At 45.1% G+C, this 23,350-nt stretch overlaps 1 protein-coding gene across 12 annotated transcripts in view; it reads left to right on the forward strand.

Annotated features, from left to right (window-relative positions):
* Positions 1-23,350, forward strand: part of RREB1 (ras responsive element binding protein 1) — a 127,238-nt gene that overhangs the window by 94,651 nt on the left and 9,237 nt on the right. For 11 of the 12 annotated variants that reach the window (XM_075142648.1, XM_075142644.1, XM_075142642.1 and 8 more), the window contains 3 exons: positions 3,733-3,783; positions 4,695-4,884; positions 6,679-9,421. In XM_075142648.1, coding sequence (XP_074998749.1) covers positions 3,733-3,783; positions 4,695-4,884; positions 6,679-9,421 — 2,984 coding nt within the window. The remainder of the gene's footprint in view (positions 1-3,732; positions 3,784-4,694; positions 4,885-6,678; positions 9,422-23,350) is intronic. The other variant, XM_075142645.1, reaches the window with a different exon arrangement.

Consider the following 23,350-nt stretch of genomic DNA (forward strand, 5'->3'; position numbering starts at 1 on the left):
TTGCTTAAAACTTGGCTCTGCATTTCCTTTCTAAAATGTTTTTCCTTTTCTTAAAGAAAAAAAGCTATTTCCATTGCTGACAAATTGGAATTGGCTCAGAGGGGAGAGTAATGCAAGACAACAGGCATCGCTTATGTAAACTTCTCTTGCATAGGTGCCGCTTGTCATAAGTGTAGCAAATCCTGGCTTGCCTCTTGAACGACCTGCACAAAGCATTGAGTATTTCTTAAAGCCTGTTAAAATGCTTTTATATCCTACTTAGCATTACAGATTTCAAGAATACTAACTTATTTTAGTGGAAAACTTTTTAATGGTGTGTTTTTACACAAAGACCTTATCTGCATTTGAAAAAAATGAAATAGGTGCACTAGTGTAGTAATAATTAAACAGACTCACTTGGTGTGATACGTGGCCTGAGCATCGAGGTCAGCCTGCTCATTGCACTGTCATCGCACAGTTACATTTCGGTTCAGTTTTAGCAGTTCTGTTTTCTCACCCGCTTGCTTTGTACACCTCTGCCAGCGAGCCAGAGCCCTAGTATTACATTTGCATTGTACAGGTATGAACGACTCCGAAACGTAACGGCAATTGAGAATGGAGCTCATTTTAAAGTGGTCTTAGCTGCTAAAAGCAGCTTTTTCCTTTTTATTTGTAATTGAATCTCTGTGCTTGGAACTGAACAGCTTTCTTCTCTCTGCTCTGTAATCATATTTATAGAAAAATGGAAAACTGGCCAAGACTAGCAATCACATGATAACACAGCAGCTTTTATTTGCTACATCTGGAAACCTACCTTGCAAGTAGAGTGCTTTTATCTCTGCTCAGGTGTTGAGCCATTGCTCTGCCTGTTCTGCTAACAACCTCAGAACCTGTTCCCATCTCTGTTCTCTGCAGCCATACCATCCGTGTTTGACTTGGCACTACACATGAGCAGACTTGTGAAATTGTAAGGAGAGGGGGGTTTTTTTGGTGTTTTGTTTTTTTTTTTTTTAAAGTTCATCATGAGCAAAGTATTACCATATGTTTCAGATGCTTTATTTGATATGCTGGACTTCTCAGACTTTCCACAATTAAACTCTTTTTTTTAAAGCAATTTAAGCAAGATGAAAAAATGTTCATATCACCTAGGATTCCCTTCTCTTGTCCTTCTTAGACTGTGGTTTTAGATTTAAAAATGCTGTAGGCATTGACACTACCTAAGGGTGGAAAATAGTACTGATAACAAAACAGAGAAATTAATGGTTCGGCTTCCTTAAAAAAAATTAATGCTTCCAGTTAATGCATTGTTAGGCATGGCAGCTTACTCCATTTTAAATTAACACAAGCCTTAGTCAATGCAGCGTGATGCTTGCCTTAACTAATTAGGTTTTGAAGCATAGTACCTGTAAGTTTCTCTTGGAGGTGGTACACGTCCATATCTGCATCGGAATTGCTAATTGTATTCAAAGCTCAAGTCATGTCATTTGGGAGAAATTCGGGACTCCCTTCCTGCTGGAGGTGAGGGAGAGGGAACTCAACAAAAACACACGCACACGAAAAAAACGTTGTGCATACACTTGGGCCGTGTATTTTAAATAGCTTGCATCCATAGCAAAGACTGACAAGCCCAAGTGAGGTCTGCGGAGCCTGAGAGACCTCCCGAGCCAGCAGCACGGTGGCATCCCTCAGCATCAGGAGCGGGTTTACAATGACCTCCCTTGTCCTTGGCGAGCCGTGCGGGCGCAAGGTGCCAGCGCGGTCGCTGGAGCCCGCTGGGCCACCTGCTTGCTTGGGGAGCCTGCTCCATGCGTCTCTCAGGGAGGGCTTTTCTCGGGCTGTTTTTATTCCAGCTCTCCAAGCTGCAGCTGCCTCTACAGGTGTGCCTGGACCGCGGAGGAAGGGAGGGCATCCACGGGTCCCTCCCGTGCTCCAGCTCCCGTGTGATCCTGTAAACTGTGACACCAGGGGAAGGTGCTGAGCCAGGGCGCGGTGCATTTATATGCCCTGAAGCGCTTGCATCTTGAGATGACAGGCGTGATTTATCTGGATGTTTCTTTTTTCAGCCAGGAGTTTCTTTTTGACCAAATGGAAAAAGAGCTTAATTCTTTTCTCGACTTCTCTTTTTGCTTGCTGCTTCTTCACTCACAGCAAGGAAAATAAAAGAGAAGACTAAGGAGGAAAGAGAAAAACAGAGAGGGGTGTTTAATTCTATGCATTATGAAAGAGAGAAAGTACATACTCTTTTTTCAAGATACATTACTTTTGTTTTGGGGGAGGGGAGGTGGTTGCCTTTCCATGGAAAACACCATTTTTAAATTGCAAATTTTTACTGTCCTGAGGCATAGTAGTTGATACAGGTGTACTGCGAAGGACTTTCACACGGGTCTCTGCTCTGAAAGATTTACTCTCAAGTGTAGCTTTTGATGGGAGCCCTAAATAAACCAGTGCTTAAAATCAGCGTGTCGCACAGCCGAGGGAGGTGAGGGAGTGTAAGATGGAGGAGGCACACCTCCCCGCTGTGCAGGGGGCGCCTGCTCACCCCAAATCCTGGGGGTACCGTGGCAGCCGCCAGCTCTCCCAGTAGCTCTCTGGTCCCATCAATGGTGGCTGTGCCTGCCCGTCATGCATGAGGGGATATGGCTGCTGCATTGGGTTGCTGGCATGGGGGAGGCCAGGCACATCAGGGACCCCGGAGCTGCCTCAAGATGCCCGAGGTGAGGGTCTGCGTCCCTCTGCAGAACAGCTGGCCCCACAGACCGCCGGCGATGCTCCTGGTGGTGCAGGAGCATTGCTTGCAAGCCCTTGTTGTCTGTACGCTGATGTACCGGGAGGAGTGTGCCAGAAGCACTGCTTGCTTTCACCTCTAAAAAAGAATTTATTTCAGTAGCCTGCAAGTTCTTCAGGTGACTGCTCTAACCCTTTAATGCCCTCCTTCCCCAGCGGTTTTGGTGGTTGTGTGTTTTTGTTTTCACTGAAGATGAAAGCTTTGCATCACGGAATAGGTGCTGCCAAGTGAGCTGGAAGAGAGCTGTAGATCCTGACGCTGGAGGAGTGCTACGTGTTGGCATTCCCCCCCCACCAGCAGAGATTGTTGTCACATTTAGCAGACCTCTTTAAGTAAATGTTTGCTTTGTAAATGGCATTGGTTCGGTATTTAATGGAATGCAGGGATTATGCTGGCAATAATTATAAAGGTAGGATGCAAGTGAATTGACAGGGGAGATAAAACAGATTAAACCTCCAGCGCATAATATTTATGTCCCAGACTTCTGGGTACCGTGATAACAAAGGCCGTGTTACATATACTTCACACTTGCTTCTTTCACCACTCAGAGACTATGAGTCCAATTGCTTTGTGGGTGACTTGGTTATCTCTTCATTTTCAGGGAATAAAAAAGGTCTGTGGAAGTTTATGTAGTGATAAAAAGAACAACAATGGGACTTTGTTAGGGACAGGACAGGGAGGGGGTGGTTTCAGATTTTGTCAGAAGTCATTTCTAATTGCAGGATGTTTTTTTAATGAGTAGGCACATGTCCTTTTCCTTGATGTGGAGGGTGAAGACAGTATGGGGAGAACTAAGGCAGGGGGAACGTGAAAAACTCCTAGTGCATATAATATTCTCACTGACAAAATCTGACTGCTTCACATTCACTGGCATTTGCTCCTGTGAAACCCATGCTTTGGTTGCGAGCTGGAGCTGTAACCACAAGGAACCATGTTGAGTGAAACTATGTGTCACTTGTTGAATGCAGATTGGACGTGACCTGTCATGCTGCAGAGCTCAAATCCCAGATATTTAAAAGGTAATAGGCTTGTTTGTTGACTTGTTGGCCAAATGTTGTTACATAGTCCTTACTGCCTGCAGCATAGCTGCATTTCCAGTACCTTTGTTTAGTCTACTTTATGTGAGAAACTTTTGTTTAGCTGAATTTGGGATTCAAAAACTTAAGAAAAACAAGAAATCATAGCAATAAAGTGTGGGTAGGAAAAGGTGTTGCTTCCGCATTTTTTTGCGGGGCACACTGGCTGTGAAGGGGGTGTATGAGTGTAAGAAATGTTGAACTGTTTCAGGTCTTCCTCCTCTGACCCTCCTCCCCTTCAAGGAGCACTAGTTTTCCTTTTAAAACAGTGTATTTCTCACAACAGCTTTGAGAAAAATCAGTGAAAGTTTATGGAAAGGCAGTGTGGAGAAAATTCATATGTGGGTATTTGAGTGGTGTGCAGTAGTATGTTTTAAGCAGTAGTTAAAAAAGGTGCTATTTATACATTTGCAGCTGCTTGCTACTTAGGTCTGATTTAGCCTCTCTTTGTCATTGATTTTTTTTTAAATGTCTTCTATTTTAGTAGTACTTTTTAGTAAAAATGAAATGGTATAAAGCCATTGAAATATTCTATGTCAGACCACGGGAAGGTTGTCAGAAGGCTGTGGTCTCGGCTGCCACTTTGCTTTCTGCCCACGTGGGACACTCAGTTCTCATGCGCTATATTCTTTAAACTTCCAGTGAACTTAATAGCCAGAAACTGGTAGAAAGTGACTGTGATTGAAATGGCCTTTCTGTGGTGATAGGTTTTTGACGTGCTGTGGCTTTGTTTTGCATTTAGCAGGTTCTTAGTATCGTGGGGCAAGAGGAAGGAGGCTGTCCTAATGCAAGAAGAATGCTAGTTCTTAAGCTTGCAGCAGTCAGTAAGTCATTTCTGTTTTATTCCTTTCCAGGTGTGACATCTGTTGTATTACCTTTCGTACTCATCGGGGCTTACTGCGCCATAATGCAGTTATCCACAAGCAGCTTCCCAGAGATCCCATGGGAAAGCCTTTCATTCAGAACAACCCTTCAATTCCAGCAGGCTTCCACGACTTGGGATTCACGGACTTCTCCTGTAGGAAGTTCCCCCGCATTTCTCAGGTACTCTCTGTTCTTCATAGCTTAAGGTAGCAGCTGATACAGTGCATATCTTCTGAATTCATTGAAAGACTCATCCTTGATGAGGCAGGGACTGGGTGTAGAATATTTTGTGGAAAGCACATTACCACTGTCTGTGTAGGCTTCAAACACTTTCTGCCTTTCCTTTTTCTTTTTTCATCTAAAGAATATTGGGGTTGGTTTTTTTCAGCATTCTAGTGAATAACTACTGGTGTAAAGAGCTATAGAAATATTTTAAAGGAAAACTTCAGTGATATTAGATCCTTGCCCCTTCCAGCCTGCCCATTAGTTCGCTCCTTCCCAAAACCATCCCACATCTAAAATCAATAGGGAGGACGCATGGTAAGGAAGACATTATTTATTTTAATTTACTGTAACAAGGATGTAGTTGTGGTGTGAAAGATTTTATCACAAAAAACTTCGGGAAGTCACCTTACTTACTAAACAGTGACATCTTCAGTGTTTTCTTCACAAAACACTCCCAGGCACCTTTCCACTATGTTTCTTACGTGAGGTGTGACGATTTTGCACCTTTGAGGGACAGTGGCTGGGGAAAGGCAAGGAGGCAGTCTGTAAATATTTTTCTGAGAGCCATAAAGCTTTCTATTGGATGGTATTATTCCTCCCTCTGTCAAACCTTGCCTGCCTTAGTTTGGGTGTGGATGAAGCTGCTTATCTATTTAAAAAAAAAAAAAAAAAAGAAATCAATAGCACAATCCAGCAGGACAATGCTTATTCAGTATCTGCACTTTTCTTATTCTACTTGGGTTAAAGCATTGATTTCAGTTCTTCTGGCTGCAATGTGGTAGACCTGAAATTTGCTGCTGGTCCAGGGGAGCATGTAGGTCATTCTGTAACTCTAGTAGAGTTTTGGTGTAAAAGTTACAAAATCAGGAGAAGAGAGAACTTTTTAAACAACTTGGTTTTATTTATTCTGTAATTAATGGGAGACATTTAAAGTTATTAAAGGATTTAAATGTTGGGACTTTCCTTTTGTAACAATTTTGCTTGCACTGTGGGGCAAGACCTATGAAGTATCTGAACAAAGTGTGTAGAGTATATAAAGATCTTGCCAGCTCTCTACTTAATCACTTGTGCTCTTCTTTTGATGTGGAACCTTTGCAACATGTGAGCTATCTGGGTAGCATTTAAACACAGCATTTGGATTCATGATCATTTTCAGGGACAGGTATAAAATCCATTTGTGAGCTTAGTATTTTTCTTGGGAGAATAAATGTGATCAGACTTCACTAACAAAAAGCCTTTCTGCTTTGGGCTATGCGTTTAATTGATTTGCTTTTTGGGGATATTATTTTGGTTGGTTTATGTCGTTTTGCCTTCTTGGATGCCTTTGGTTTTTTCCTCCTGTCCTCCTAGTTTCTTTGTAGTAATAAAGCTAAAGGAGGTAGTCTTACTGTCCAGCTTACTGAAGTTTGCTGTATAGTCCACTGAGGCTCCTGTCCTGTCAGTGAAGTGAGAGAGGTTTCTGGGAGGGAGGTTCAGGATGGAAAAGTATTTGAGAGTCTGAATAGCCCTCTGAAGGAGTTTGCCTTTATAGAAGGGAACTTTTGGAGAATTAGCCACTAATTCAGATACACCACTTAGGTGACTAAAGGCTGTGGAGCAGGAATATCTCCATGCCAGGTGGGTAGTGGCTGCTCTAAACTCCTTAACTTGGGCAGTGGAAGAGAGAGTGAACTGGTTTTGTTTTGCAGCAGCATGTGATGCCTTTCCAGTTTGAGATGTCTACTGTAAATATTTTTACATGTCTTGCAGGTCTGGTGTGAAACAAATTTGCGAAGGTGCATCAGTGACTTCCATCGATTTATTTGCGAGACGTGTAACAAGGCATTCCCCATGCTTTCAGCACTCAAACTGCACACAGAAACTCACGTAGTGGATCAGGGAAAAGACAAGCACAAGCCACAGTCCACGACCCCACCCAGTGAGAACCCAGACCAGAAAGCCTTCATGGCATCCTTGGGCCTACAGTACACCAAAGACATCAAGCCTGTCAAGCAGGAGGACAATACACAAGATGAGGTCCAAGAAATGCGGCTTAGAGCACTGAAGAGTAACCTACCTCAGGAACCCGGCAGCACCGGTCTGCTCAGCCTCTCTCCTCTGGAAGCTGCCTCTATGGGAGGGTCATTTTCAGTCCTTCCCCCTACAAAAGAAAACATAAAGCTCCTCTCGCTGCAGCCTTTCCAGAAGGGTTTTATCATCCAGCCTGACAGCAGTATTGTGGTAAAACCCATCTCCAATGAGTCTGCCATTGAGCTGGCAGACATTCAGCAGATCTTGAAGATGGCTTCTTCCGCTCCTCCTCAAATCAGTCTTCCTCCACTTTCTAAGGCACCTTCTGTCCCTGTGCAGTCCATTTTCAAGCATATGCCGCCACTGAAGCCAAAGCCTTTGGTAACACCCCGAACAGTCGTCGCGACCTCTACACCTCCTCCTCTTATCAGTGCCCAGCAAGCCTCCCCTGGCTGCATCAGCCCAAGCCTCCCACCTCCCCCTCTGAGGCTGATCAAGAACTCGGTGGAGTCCTCCTCCAACTCTCACCTCCCCCAGGCAGGAGCCAAATCGAGTCCTTCCTCGCAGTTGCTCCTCCAACCCAAAGTAGAGCCTTTAACTCAGCACGAGATGAAGACACAACTGGAGCAGGACAGCATCATCGAAGCTCTCCTGCCTCTGAGTATGGAAGCCAAGATCAAGCAAGAGGTCACAGAAGGAGACCTCAAAGCCATCATCGCAGGGGCAGCAAACAAGAAAGCCCCAACCATGAGGAAAGTTCTGTACCCCTGCCGTTTCTGTGACCAGGTGTTTGCCTTCTCTGGTGTCCTGAGAGCTCACATCCGTTCTCACTTGGGTATTTCCCCATACCAATGCAATATCTGTGACTACATCGCAGCTGACAAGGCAGCACTGATCCGGCACCTGCGGACGCACAGCGGGGAGAGGCCTTACATCTGTAAAATCTGCCACTACCCGTTCACAGTGAAAGCCAATTGTGAGAGGCACTTGCGAAAGAAACACCTCAAAGTGACCAGGAAGGATATAGAGAAGAACATCGAATATGTCACCAGCAATGCCGCAGAGATGGTGGATGCCTTCTGCTCCCCTGACACTGTGTGCAAGCTGTGTGGCGAGGATCTGAAGCATTACCGGGCCCTCCGCATTCACATGAGGACACACAGTGGCTGCCAGAAGAAGAAGCCATTTGAGTGCAAGGAGTGTGGCACAGCCTTTTCGGCCAAGAGAAACTGCATTCACCATATTCTCAAGCAGCACTTGCACGTGCAAGAAAGGGAGATTGAGAATTACATCTTAGCAGTGGACTGCAGTGCCCAGGAAAGCCAGACAGACCCTCCCTTATTGGAGGACAGCACTTACATGGACCGCAAGCCCATGACGCCTTTCCTGGAGCCTCAAAACGGCTTCTTGCTTGGAACGTCATCTCACGTTCCCATCAAACTTGAACCTGCGGGCAACTTCCCGATGGATTTTGACGAGCCGTTGGATTTCTCTCAGAAGAACAAAAACCTGAGTGCTGTGCAAGTGAAGCAGGAGAACCTGTTTGGCTCTTCTCCCTTGTCCCTCTACGACTGTTCCATGGAGCCCATCGACCTGTCCATCCCCAAAGCCCTGAAGAAGGATAAAGATGATGTCCCGTGTGAAGCCAGGAATCAAGAATTGGCTGCTTCTGGGAACAGTGATAAAGCCTATAACTGTCTGCAGTGTCCTTTGGTTTTTGGTGCCAATGGGAACTCAGAGAAAAACAGGGCTGTCAGACATCCCCAGCCACTGAAAGGTTCGTTGCATTTGACTGTCCCAATCATTTCCCCGGCTCTTCTTGGCAATTCCGCCTTGCTGAGACCCTTGAGGCCTAAACCACCACCGCCACCTCTCTTGCCAAAGCCTCCAGTAACTAAAGAGCTGCCACCGTTGGCTTCCATTGCACAGATCATTTCATCTGTGTCTTCTGCTCCCGCTTTGCTGAAAACGGAGGCTGCAGATGCCAGTCCCAAGGCAGTGAGCAGCTCCACTGGGTGTGACAAATCAGGGAATGCCAAAGCAAAAGTGACAATCGTGACCGCCGCTCAGAGAGACTCCAGCCTGCCCAGTGACCTGACTCAGACGTGTGATCCAGAGCAGTCTCCCATTGCCGATGCTGGGTTGACTAAGAGAAGAGGTAGAAAGAAAGGAACAAAAAATAAGCCTAAACTTAGCAGTGGTGTGGATCTGGAGTCCAGTGGGGAGTTTGCCAGCATAGAGAAGATGCTGGCTACCACAGACACTAATAAATTTAGCCCGTTTCTGCAGTCCACTGACAATTTCAAGGAAGAAAGTGGCAGAAATGGAACAAGTGAGGATGAGAAGGAAACTGCCGAAGATAAGCTGCTCAGAGGGAAGAGGAACGCTTACTCAGACTGCCTGCAAAATATCCCCTGTCCTTACTGTCCTCGAGTCTTTCCATGGGCAAATTCCCTGCAGCGGCACATGCTCACTCACACAGGTAAGAGCACCTTGTGCTCATGGTGGATTGTAGCCCCTGAGGATGTTCCTCATAGAAGGGCCTCTCCGTGGAGGAATCTTCCTTTCTTGTCCTCTCTCTGATGTCTGAATGGTATTCTTTGTTACTTTGCAAATCCCTAGCTGTTGCTTGTTGTATAGTGGTGGTGGTAAATTTTTTGGTAATGGAATAATCTGTGTGCCTTTGAGTATCAGGGAGGCAGATGAAACTAGAACCCATTTGACTTCAGTGGCATAACTTAGCATACCTGGAAAAAGACTCTGGTTTCAGGTGTTCTGTTATTATTGTCTTATCTTGAAGGTGAACGTGTGTGTTGAATATTTCATTGTGCCTTACACGGTTTGTTTGGCTGCTTCCAGTGGCTGTTTGGCTGCATCAGCAATGATAAAAAGATCCATGAAAATGAGAGCAAATAAGTATAGAATTGTGACAGGAAAATAAAATAGTATAGTGTTTAGCATTTTTTTTCTTGCGGTGGCTTTTACTTGACAGATCAAAGAAGGAGGATGCGAAAAACATCATCCTGAGCATTACATAGTAGCTTGCCTCTAGGGAACGTTTCTTCTCAGTGCTTGACAACTAAAGGTGGGCTTATGCCCTGAGGCGTGGAGATGTGTATGGAATCTTTAATATTATGCCACTGTGTAAGTAACATCAAACCTGGTGTAAACAAATGGAGGAATTGGGGAGGGAGATTTACTCTAGGTTTGGGGTTATTTTTCATTCTTCACTGTAAAGGAAGTTGAATGCTGTGCCGATTTGAAGTTCACTCCTTTTTCCACCCACACTGTAATAAAGTAATCAGTAGATTCTCATCCTGCTTGGAGAGAGAGAGGACAAAGCTCTACTTGCTGCTGCTCCCTTTTGAGTCAGTCACAGTTGTTGATAGTATTTGCTTCGTTATGCAGTCTCAACTGCTGGCGTAAAGAATAAAAGTTAGGGATATTTGTAAAAAATGTAGGGGACTTGAGTACAACCTCATAAAAGACCTTCATTTTTTTGAAGGAATTGAGGTTTCCTGAAGCAACTGATTCATGTCTGTGCTAAAGAGGGAAACCTGAAGAGGTAAAAGAGGTTAGCTAAGAGGTTTAAAGGGAATCTGAGCTGAGGAGCAGTCCCTATTGCAGTTTGCTTTGGGTGACACGAGGACATAACTTGCAAGGTATCAGTGCAACAGTGAGGCTATTGTTTTCTGGCCCGCAGAGACCAAATTATTTCATCTTACTAAGCATACAGTTTACTTTCAGTGGTGAAGGAGAGCTCTTTATTCGTATCAATTGTTTTCTAACACCCTGCTCTCCAAAAAAAATATATAGTTACTGAAGTACTGTTCATGAGACAGAAAACAATAGAGAGGCTTTTCCCAGACTAAGGGGTTTGACCTGCTTATTGATGGCAGACTTCCAAGGTAGCAGCACTGGTGTAAACCCTTAATGAAGACAGGAAAATGCACTCGGCCATGAGTTATACTGGTAAAACTTGTCTCCCCTACCACCACCGGGCTTGGAAGGAGACACCATCCTTTCAGAAAGCCTGTGCTGCAATCCCCACAAGGGAGGCAAGCAACTGCAGCTGTAGCCGGTCTGGATCCTCAGTACAGATACAAGATTTTTGGTGATACTACGGCAGTGGTAATCATCAGATTCCGGTTGGTGCACTGTGGCAATGATAATACTGAGCTCTTTTCTAAGCATCGTAAGAGCAGTGTTGAGGGAGACTTGTTGCTGGAGGACCATCCCACAGCAAGCATTGACTAGCCTTGGTGCATCTCCTTTCGGGTGACACTAGCACTCTGTTTCTAAACTGGGAGTTTGCAGCAGCTTCCCTGTGGCAGCAGCGTAGCTGAGACTTACTGGAGAGGAGAGGGAAAGGTAAGCTAGGAAGGTAGAGGAGATTTAGGCCAGGGAGGTGGTGCCAAAGGAAGCACTAGGATGCATTCAGGTGGAGCGAGCTCTGTGTTTTTGTGGTGAGTGTCAGGTGCTGGTGGCATGGGAGGAGTTTGGCAGCTGCGTGATAGATACAGCAGTTTGTTGGGTTTGTGTTCTGGGTGGGCGAGTTGATTTTCTGATGGAGACTTCTACAGTGTCGTAGTGCAACACACCATTTCTGTCCCCACCTATTGCACAGACAGTGACTTGTTAGATAGCTCTGTTTTTTAAAAGGAGTTAAGAAAAAATTCTATTCACTAATCTTACTGTAAAGAGAAAATGGGAACTTTATTGTCTGGGCTTGATGGCTGCTCCCTGACCTGGGGAGAGAAGGGGCCAAGAGGCTGATGTGAATGGGATAGATGAGAGTTCTGGTGGTCTGCTTTCAAACTGCATGTGTTGGGTATCTGCTCGATAGGGAATCACTGCAGGCAAACTGGTCCCTGCTCCTAGATTTCTGTAGTATGCCGCTATCAAAAAAACAAGGCAGTCATTTGAGCTAAAAACTGTCAACGAGCTCTACTCCATCCATTTGCAGGGAAGTTGTTATTGGAGTAATTTATATAAGTGGTCTAAGCTAATAACGAGTGAGCATGGTTGAGGAAAGGTATATAGTTTTGAGCATTTAAGTAGTATCTATATATTACCAGTTTTAAACTACGGTGTTTATACAGACATTTTTGCAAGTGTGTCTTTCATGTTCAGTAAAATTTTGACATGGACGACTCCTTCCATGCGGTGTCAAGATCGTATTTACCTGTTGTGAAAGTGCAAAACCACACATCCTACCAGTAACCCGCATCCCTCGCGCAACGAAAAGTCTGTCTCGTGAAAGCTTTCGCCCTGCTTATTCTTCCCTCAACACCACTGTGTGTTTTCTAGTTCAAAAGCATTTCCCTGAAGAAGCATACACCTTCCTCGATGGTTTTTATTTTAATGCAAAGCTCACAAGTGGGGCACTGGGAATTTGGCATAGGCTGATTTTATACAGTGTTTAACACAGTACCTGTGTTTTGTTTGAACATGCTTGAACATTTGCTTTTAATACTTTCTTTCTCTTGATGTCTTTATTGTTTAATTTACTCTCCTATGTTCAACTCGGTTTGCCTTTCTTTTTTGCTCTTCTCTCCTGCTCTTGACTTTTTTCATTCTCAAAGCAGCAAGTAAGATGTGCCCTGCAGGTGGTGCAGTTAATTTTGCTCCTTTTATGGCATGTGCATCAGACTAGGTTCAATATAAAATTAAAATAATGGTCTTTTTTGGCCATTAGTTTGTTACAGATAACCTAAATCTGTTTGCAAAGAATCACTTGAGGATATTTTCCGACTGATACTGCCAGATCTTATTTGATTATTTTTTGTAGAAAACGAGATTTAATGGCAGAGGAGGGTGGTTTTTTTGTTGTTTTTATTTTGTTTTGCTCTTACAACAGGAATGAACTGGACAAGAAAAGATCTATAAACAAAATAAAGTAATAAATAAATAGAATACAGTTACACCTAGCTCATGAATCTGAATGTTTCCTGTTGATTGGAGGACACAAGTCCTAAAAAAAAAAGGACTGGAGGCATTTTTATTCTTTGCTTTTATGACTTAAGTCAAAGTGAAATTGTAGACATCTTTACTTTGCAACATTTGTCCTTGCCATGGCAATAATGTGTTTCCACTAGGACAACAGTGGCAGGAGATATCTTAATTAAGGAATGATCTTCTTACATGCTGTGATTATTTAGATGACCCTTTATATTGAAAAAGATTCCCTTCAAATGACTGGCTTCCATGAAGTGTCCAGCCTCGACTAGTCCTGCTGTGCTGCTAACCAAATTTTACAGTCAGTTCAGAGTCAATATGTAGGCACAGATGTATTTTAATCCAGGCCATGACCATTCTTACAGAAAAAGCTAATAAAAAATCAAATCACATTGCATGTAAACTGACTGTTTAGGTTACCCTCCAGTAAGTACATTTTATCAGAAGAGCAGTTGCCTTTAAGGGACAATACAGCAAGCAGAGAATACTGCTTTTTTGAAAGATCTTTTTTGTGCCTTTAAAGGTGACATTTTTGGAAAGCAGTCTGGTTTCCATTTGGGAATAGGACTGTAACTTGGGGTGGGAGGATTGGAGTTTGCACAGTAAGCAGGATTTTTGTTTGGGTTTTGAGACCTCCAACTAGATGTTTGTGTGGAAAGAAGAATATGTTATCTGTTTTAAGTATTGGTCTGTATGACAAATACTTGGTTGATATGGAAGTTTTAAAGGCTGAAACTATGAGAAAATTGTGACCTGAGATGCAGTTTGAGTTTCAAGTAATTAATCCCCAACTAATCCCGTCATTGCATGCTTGAAAAGAAATGTGGAAAGGAATTGGGCTATCATGAAGCAAAAGGATTTCTGCTCAACTTTGAAGTTCTGTTTTGTATTTGCATTGTGAATGAAGCCAAATAAAAGTGCAGAAAGTGGTGGTATTCGTAACTATAAATTTATGGTTGACTTAGCAGGCATCTAAACAGAAGGAGTGACTTGAAAGCCTACAGAAAGAGTGACTTGAAAGCCTACAAAAAGCAGTGCCTTGATGCTTCTAAAAAGTTGTGTTGACACTGGAAGAAAACTAAGAGAAAGAAACAGTGCCTGAGATGTCTGCGAGATGCGGGGAATCCCTCGTACGGGTTGAGATGTTAATTAGAACAGAACCAACTTGCGGAAGATTAAAGTGAAAAACATACCCACAGTGTTGTATCAAAGAGGCTGCTGGCTGTGAGGAGAGGGTTGTGTGTGTTCAGAGGCTTTGGGTGTGAGGTGGAAGGTGTGACAAGAGCTGATCTGCTTTTACAAGTAACTATCCTCATAATCTCTTCCTTCATCACAAAGATGTCTTGCAGGACCACTTTCCTCATTGCACTGCATGATCCTGGCTTTTCTTCCAATTCTTCCTGTGCTCAGTCCTTTCCCTTGTTCTAGTCATTTAAATGAATTACAGACATGAAAAAACGTTCTCCTGTGGGGAAGTAATTGATTGCTTATTCAATATATGGGGCTTGATTCTACTGAAGACAATGCAAAGATGCCTCGTGGCTTTGATAGAAGTTATGTCAAATTCACAGGGGTGATAGACATCTCAGGAGAGAGCCTGCTGTTGAGGAGCTTGCAGTCAGGATGTTGTAGTTGGTCACCAAGCAGTAAAAGGGAAAAAGGAAAAAAACCAAAGAAGTTTCTTATTACACATTAGAAGGACATATAGACATACTTTTTTCTTGTGTTAGGCCAGAGGCCATTCCCCTGTCAAAAATGTGTTGTTGTCTTTTCTACCAAATCTAACAATTTGCACAAACCAGGAGTTGCCAGCTGCTACCTGAGGAGAAATGTGTCCCCCAGTCTTAAGGAAGAGGATGCTGGATCTCACGGTGGCACATGCGGTTTTTCCCAGCTGTTCAGAATAGCCAGCCCAAGTTGTGTTTGGTTGGACTGAACGCTGCAGACAAGCAAAGCGTAAGGACGCGTAAGTGCCCTGCCGCGTTAGAGCAGTGGTACATGCAGCCAAGTACTTGTGTCTCTGATGGTAGGGGTAGGATGTGCCATTTAGGGTGAGCATGTGGGCCTGGCCGCTTCCTGCGGTCTGTTCCTCTTAATGCTCTGTCAACATCCACAACTGCTGCATTAGGGTTGCATGTTAGAGGGCACATCCCTGCCTGCTCCCTTTACTACCTGTTTATGGACCTGCTGTTTGCAAGTCTCTCCGACTGCTTTCCGACCCGCTGATGCTGTCTGCCTCCAACCTCATCTGGCATCAAGCTCCAGAAGTTCAGTACCTGCTGTGTAAGGAACTATTTTTTAATCTGTTTCCAGCTGATCCCCTGCTGGTTTCAGAGAGCCAATCCCCCTTTGTTCCAGTATTGCAGGATTTGGTGAATTGCAGTTCTGTGTGCGCCCTCTCAGCTGCCTTCACGATTTGTAAACCTCAATCATAACACTCCCTTCTCTCCTTCAGATGAGAAGCCTGAGCCTTTCTGGTGCCTCCTCACAGGGCAGCTGCCCCATCGCTTGGATCGGGTTTGGGGTGTGCCATCTGCAACACGACTATCTCCTTCCTGTGGTGTGGAGACCAGAAGTGCACACACCACCTGAAACAAGGGCACACCAGGGCTTTACACAGCAGCAAAGGGACACTCCCTGGTCTTGCTCTCAGTACCCTTGCTCGTGGTACCCAGTGTTTCTGGGCTTTAGTTTGGCGGCTGCTGGAGGCCAAGCCAGTGATTCTGGAGAGCTGTCAGCGATGGCTCTGAGACCTCCTGCCTGAGTGTACCTGCCAGTACCACATTCAGCATCACATAGGCATGTTTTAGATAATTTTTCCAGAGGTGTTTTAGCTTATATTCATCTGCATTGAAGCTCACCTGCCATTGTATTGCCCCCTCTGTTTTGAGAGTTTAGCAGCGAAGGAGATTGATTGTCAGATCACGCAAGGCTTTGTTGTAGGCAGGCGAGTGGCATTTAGAAAGAAAGGACAAGCTGACATGAAACCAAGGGTGAGTGCAGATCACAGACAGGTTTTTCTGTCCTGACCAAATGGGATGGATGCAAGAAGGAAGCTCAGCAGATGGTGGTACATGTCCCTTGCCTGAAAAGTGTTTGTGCAAGGGAGCTGCTACTGCAAGGTGTTCACACCTCCAGGAGAGACAGGGTCACTTTGTGTCGCTTTGAGTTGGTTTCACAGGAGGGTTATTGAAGTAACAAATCTAAAAGCAGCAAGAAGTTGTCTTTGTGCGTCAGGGTAGTTAAAATCACGAACGAGTTGTTACTCTCAACTTCAGGGTAGCTGCTGATCAGATTGCACCTAAGCGTGCATAGGATTTTCCTCTTAGATTTCCAAGCTCTGGTTTGTTTGGGAAAGTCCGCTGTCTTCCCAGCCTCTCTCATCCTTTCTTCTTCTTCTAATACGACAGGTTACCTTGCAGTGATTCAAATGTAGTAATACAGGTCTCAGTACTAGTCTGGCATTAAAATCTGCCGTGCTGGGGACATGTTACGACGTGATTTGATCTTGCCTATCATGAAGAGACTAAGTTGCCTTGTTACCATGTTAACAGCCTGTAACTTCACAGGGCTGTAGCACGGTATCTGGGGTGTCACGTGGGCTCATCCTGCCTATGCAGACAGCAGATGGCTACAGAGTGAGAGAGGAAGACTCATGTTATAACATGATCCCCTCACAGAACAAAAGTCTGCAGCAAGGGCTCTGAAAGTGCTCACCTGTGATGATCTTCACTGCAGAAGGAAACTAAAACGTCCTACTTGGGTCTATTGAAAACTTTCTTTGTAGTCAGAGGGATCCTAACGCAGCGCAGCTGGTCGGTGTGGTGAGGAGGCAAGCTTTTCTAAAGCCACTCAGATGAGCACTGGCGCGGCACGTAGGATGGGTAAGACTTTGGTGCAACGTAGGTGTTGTTTTTAGCAGCCAGCTCTGGGCTGGTCAGAGTGGTTCGACCTGCCCCCGGCAGACAGAGCCTTGGGCCATGGTTGGATAACACAAAGCACTTCTTGGCCGTACTGGCTCGACCTGTTCCCAACTGTTCATCCCCACAGCTGTAGCTGACCCAGCTGCCCAAAAAAATGAAAAGGGCAAGGGGAGGGACCGGCAGTCATGAGATCAGCTCCCGGATCTGGCTTTTAGGTACGGCCCTAAAAGAGCACATTGATGCAGCTGAGGTGTGGAGTTGGCAGCATCTCCTGGGAGGTGCTGGGGATAGATGCTGTTGAAATTGGCCTTGCTGTCAAATGGTTTGTGTCTTCAAATAGCAGCTTTAGACAGCAAGGAAGGAGCCCAGATCCTATACTGTTACAGTTACCGTGTGCGCTTTGTAGCACAGCTTAGTGTTTATAACTGGCTTTGCCCAGTGGTGTTTAATCATGGTCCAGAATCATTCAACAGCTTTGGACTTGTGGTCTCCCTCCATTGTCCAAGAAAAACGGATTTCAAAATCAGTGGAAGCAAATTAACAATTTGAAACTGTGGCTTAGTTTAAAATGAGGTCGTTTCTCTTTTTGTGCTGGTTTTAAAAGGTGGGTGAGTAGCGTGCTTGGGGCTCACATGCAGAGCCCGTGCGAGGGCTGTACTTGGAAGTGAATAATCGTCCAGATTTCACTGTATGCAGAAGGAAAGGGAATGAAGGGAGATGCTTGGATGGTGTTTGGTCAGCCATAAACGAAGCGAAGCTTTAAGATGAGGTGTAAGACAGGAAATGCAATTCAATAGAGTGTCACTGGGAACAAGTTTATAGAGGGTTTCTTTTGGTCTTGTTTTAAACCAAAACAAAAACAGGATGATGGTTTTGAGTAGGATTCAGAGACGAGGAGGCTGTGTAAGTGATGGGCCTTGTGCATGTCCTTGCTGCATCGAGAGGAAGGGAATGGTCTAAAGCACCTGAAGCAAACTGAGGACATCTCGCCTGGCTCGCAGCAGTCAGACTGGGGGAGACCTGTACCGGCAGAGAGACGTACAATGAAATTGTGGAGCAACTTAATGAATTGCCCACTTTCATCACGTTAAAGCAGCCCTGCCTTTGTCTCCTTAGGGCTTTCTGAATGCTCCCTTCTTGCAACAAAATACAGTTGACGGAGGAGAGATGTGGGATGAGAATGGGGTAAGGGATTATCTCTTACGTAATACAGAAAGAGACTTTGCTAAGGAAATATCCCTGTCTTAAAGAGGCTTGCCCCTAATGTGAGAGGGTCGAACACAACTGCTCTGTGTTGCAGGCAGTAACTGGGCAAATACTGACAAAGTAAGTATACTCAACAGTGAATTTTCCGATTAGCGTTTAGCAGAATTCATCTTTGCTCTAGATATCTGCCACGCTGTGATCCCTCCAGAAATCATGTGAGCCCTGGGTATAGCAGAGAACTTTTTGTTTTTCCAAACTGTTCTAGCTGTTTGTACCTCTGAACTACATTTGTGGGTATTTCCTAGAGGACAAAGGGCTTGAAACTGCATTTTCAGTGTCAGGCAAAGTTTAACAGCTGCTCCAGAGCCGCAGCTCAGGGTAAAGCAAGAGTTGCTTGCCACTGGGGGTTGGCCTCAGTGCTAGAGCTGTTGTTTGGAAGATACTGAAGAGATGGTGTATAACTTGCGGATTATATTGCTGGCTCTCCATCAGACTGCCTTTCTGCTAAACAGTGGAATTCACCATAAGCTGAAAGTCTGGGGCTTTTCCCCCCACCCCTTCCATGCAGATTTCCACTTGGTAGGTGCACTCAGAGCTAGTCCTGAACACTTCTCTTTGTGTCGGTGACTTCAGCTGCTCTCTTGAGGGTACTGGGGGATCATATTTTGTGTCAAACACAGAAAGTGTTTTTTTTTCCAGAATTGGTTTTCTCCTTTTCCCCCACATATATTCAGTTCCATTTACTGTAAATAGTCCCTTTTCTATCTCGAATGTTTTCCTTTCAGAAGGCATGCAGGTATGACCGAAGCTCCCTCAACTGTGGGCTAATTAAATATTTAACTTGTGTGTGTGCGTGTGATGTAGTGAAGGTGGCTAAATTTTAATGTTTAGAGTGTTTACAGTAAAAATGGACAAAGATAACCCCTGAATTTTTGCAAGTTGACTCCACAGGTTGGAAGATGTTCTCCAGTTGGTGGGTGGAGGTAGCAGCAGCATTGTGTGAGTGGGTCCAAAAAAATCCGAAATTTACTAGGCTGCTGCCACCTAGTGGTGGCTGCGTCTATTGTAAAATATAAGAATAGCTGGGGTTATTTCAGTTAATGTAGGGAAAATAGTAAATTGTCATCTCATCTGACTGATAATGCCAACTGCTTGTACAACATCCATTTCCAGTGCTCTGTCTGCTCCAGTTTTGAGCATTATTTATGTGACAGGTTTTCTAACACTTCTCTCGGGATGTCAAGAAGGTTTGGCAATAAACGTTTGCTTTAAAGTCACAAAATAGTTTTCCTTACAACACCCTGTTTTATCTAATAACTGCTTAGCATCTCAAGCTCTACTCTCTGTTCCACCTTAGTTCCAGGAAAAAAGAAAACCACAGGAAAACAGAATCAAACCGGCAACCTCCCCACCTTGATCTGTATCTGCTCTTTTATGTGAAATTTTCCACATTCGGTGTCTCTCTTGATAATTTGGTTTGTGTATGCAGGAAAGCAGTTTACTCCTCTTTCTCTTTCTTTCTTGCCACCTATAAAAAATTAAGCGGACTCTTCTGACTGGGCTGACTGAAAAATGCAACTTGATTTGTAAATAGACTTCAGGAAAACAGTCTTTTCTTTCCACAGTTCGAAGGAAAAATGATTTTGGCTACAACTATATAGTGGTTTCTTTCATGCAAGCGGAAAAGTTTTTGGATTCTCAGATGGAGTCCTTGAGGTTTTGCTTATGAATATATCTCCTGAGAAGTTCACTTTTTCCCAGGAGCTGACGAGGCAGCAGCTGAGCTACTGGTGGTTGCTTCGTGTTGCCTTGCCCCGTACGTCCTTACCTCCCTGCTCGTCTCCTCTCTCTCCCTTACCTTGCCTGTGTTCTTTGACTCTGGTGTCAGAATTGACATCATCAAATAGTGTCGCCTTCTTATCCTCGCTTCGGAGGAGTGACACAAACTCTGGTTGTCCATAACAAGGTAATGTATTCTGCTCCCATGGTTGCTGAAGAAGTGGCGGTGGGTGGGAGCCTTGGCAGGCGGACCTCTCCGTCTTGTCCTCTTGACTCGCCCAGTGTAAATATCTGTGGGATAACAAATGGACTGGAAAGCATTTTACAACCTTAGTAAGTGAAAGATGGGAAAGGGGTGAAAGAAACGGCAGGCCTTTCCTGCGCACTTCGCCTTCCTCACCACCTGGATGCAAGCGGCTGCTCTGCACTGTAAATCAGCAAAATTCTGGAAACTGGAATTACCCGTCGGAGAGGAGCTCAGCCTCATTGGAGGGATGTTTGCCCAAATCTGAATGCTCAGTCAAAATCCTCCTCCTTGTGTAAGATACAAGCCTGCTGGAGTCGTATGGCCGGCAAGGTTTTCTGTTGCTGCAGACAGGCATGTAAGCGGGGAAAAACCAGTAGCATAGGCCAAGCCTAACCTCTGCTGGAGCGGATGGAGCAGCTGCCAGTGCGAGACTACTCTTACAGCCGTCCCTTGCACTGCGGAAGAAATCCTGCACTAGACCCGACATGGCTGTCATCACGACGGTCGTGTTTCCCACACACCTTCACAGCTCCCCTGCTGCTCTTCCAGTTCGGCTGCAGCAGAGCCGGGCTGATTCTCACCCATCCCAAACAGCCAGGGTTTGTGGAAAGCAGTTCGCTTTTTCACCAGCTGCAAAACCAACCGCGCGGGTTGGGGGTAACCACAGAGCAGCTCGACTAGTCAGGAGCTGCTACTTTACAATATGCATGAAGTTTCATAAGGGGCCTGTGAAACTCCTTCTCGACAAAGAAGATGGCAGGTCTGGTTTGTGCCGGGAAGGAGGAAGAGCGCTCACCCAAGCACATACGTGTGTCAGCACGTTCCTGGCTACATCCCTACCTGAGTTTTGAACGTGTTCATTCAGGGGTGGCGCGCCGGCTTCGGAAGAGAAAGCCTGTGTGCATCCGTGCTCCTGGGGTCTGAAGTGGTCTCTGCCCTTCGTGAAGGCATGTTGTTTAAACTTTGCGTTTGTTTTTCTTGATGTTGACCTCATCTGTTTGCCTGCACTAGTAAGGCAACGTCACTTACCTGTGGACCACCTATCCTTTGGAGTGTATCTCTTGTGCAGAGGAAAATGTAATTACGGGCCAGCCACGAAGGAACAGCATAACGGCTGGGAAGGGGCCCAGGGCACAGAGGAGAGGATAAAAGGGGATAGAGTTCAAGTACAATTCATTGAAGGGTGCGTATGCTATGAGAAAGAAAAATACATACATATTTTTGGAAATACTGAAAGCAGAACAAGAAAAAGTTAGGGAAAAGTGGAAAATCACACATGATATACAACATGTTGAACAAAAGAGTTGTAGCTTTTGCCTTTGAGTGTTTTAAAATGTTATAGTTTGGGTTTTCTCTTACTTGAGTGCTACTGGTGTGTATTCCCATCATTCACTTTGCTCCTGATATTTCAACTTACTCTGCATCCGCTGTCTTCTGTTTGGTCAGCAAAGAATTATAAAACATCTCTCTTGGTACGATGAAAGAGGAGCTCCTTCCGTCTCGGTCTCCTTCTGCTCTTCACTCCTGTTCACCCTATCAGAGCTCACATGGTTTCCTGCCCCGCTCCCTAATGAACCCCCTCCATGCTGTGCTTGCAGTCTTTCTTTGGCCTGTCTAATGCATGTCCCCTCAGGGGAGCGTTTCCTGATGGGACGGGTGGCCCACGCCTGCCGGGGGGTGCCCCCCACCTTGCTGAGGATGAGCCACCGACGGCGGGGGTACGGCAGCCGTTCTAGGTGCTTTCTGTTGGTGTCGCTTCAAGGTCTTTGTGCCACAGACTCACTTTGCCACTCCGGTTTTGTCTCTTCATCCATCATCCACAGATGCGTCTTTGTGATGGTAGCAACCAAAGGCTGCTGGGGAGGAAACTCCTCTTCCCTGTTGTTTCCCTTCCCCCCTGCCCTTAGCCTAAAGGGAGTGGCGATTACGGGGTCGTTTCAGTCCAACATAAACCCATGCTCTGGTGAAAAAGGCCCTGGTCACTGCGCCGCCGTGTGAATGTTAGGGCTGTGCAAGGGCTGGGGTGGGAGTGGGTGGCCAGGGAAGGACGAGGATCCTTTCAGCAGCACCGGGGCATCGCATCGGTTGCCATTAACCCTTCCTTCCATCCCCGCTCTCAGGCCGAGGTGAGGCACTGCCAATGAGAGCCAGATGCGCTTGTCCTGCCCCGAAATGCAGTGTGGGGAAGAAGGTGGCAGGCAGGAACCCATAGCCATGATTCCTTTTTAAACGTATCCCCTGTGTAGGTACAGCCTGGGTTTGGCTTCTGCGCTCACTCTCTTGCCTGCACCGGCAGGTGCGAGACTCAGCTACCTGCCTTGCATCCAGGAGCACGGTGCATGGGCCCAGCTTCTCATACGTGCCTGGCTCCTGTTTCTCTGGGTTGCATAGCAGCACTTCCCCTTAATTATTACGCATCAGCATTTCAGTTTGATTTTTAGAAATTATGTCTTTTTGTTTATAATAGCTTTCTTTTTTTTTTTTTTTGCCTTAATATAGCCAAGAGATAAGCAACGAGTCAAAACACAGAATTCAAATACAGATTCATGGGGGCACTTGTAGGTGACCTTTGTTTTCAGATGCCCACATCCTCAAATTCTCTAGCATTATACACAGATTATGGCTCGGTTGCATGTTTTAATGGGCAGATAATTAGATGAGCAGTGAACTTTGTGGAAAGCTTTTGTGTAATCCACTGTCTATGTAAATGGATCTGTTTTGATTAAAAGGTGAGATTATTTTTTTGACAGGGCACTTCTCCCCCTTTCACACCCCCCCCCAAGAAAAAGAGTATCGAGGATTATGCTCTATTGATTGTTCGTGATTACTGGAAATGCTGCTTAGCTTTGACATTTGTTTAATGGCCATTTATTATCATTTGTGCAAGGAGGTGGGGTCAATGCAAGTTATGTTGCATTTGAACTACTAAGTGCCTGAGAACTATCTTCTTATCTTCTGTCATTACTCCTTGCTTATGGAGAAAGTCTGTAATGGGAAATCTAGGCAATTCGGAGACAAGCACATGTTGTACTATGTCAAATGAAGAACTTAAACTGCTCTAATAGAGTTTCTAAATCCCTGTAGTTACTCAGCAGCTATCAGGCTTGCAGATGAATGCTGAAATGCCTGCTAGGTTGTATGCTCCCTTGGCTGCATGCTGTCAACAAGAAGGGGGTGGGAGGGGAGGACTTAAAGCAAGGAAAGTTTCAACTTTCAGAAAGCACAACTTGCTAAGTTCGTGTCCTGGAACGGTTGTTGGAAAGTGGCACTGGGGATGCAGTTACATGCCGTGCATCAT

The sequence above is a fragment of the Calonectris borealis genome, chromosome 2, assembly GCF_964195595.1.
Source record: "Calonectris borealis chromosome 2, bCalBor7.hap1.2, whole genome shotgun sequence".
Lineage (NCBI taxonomy): Eukaryota > Metazoa > Chordata > Aves > Procellariiformes > Procellariidae > Calonectris > Calonectris borealis.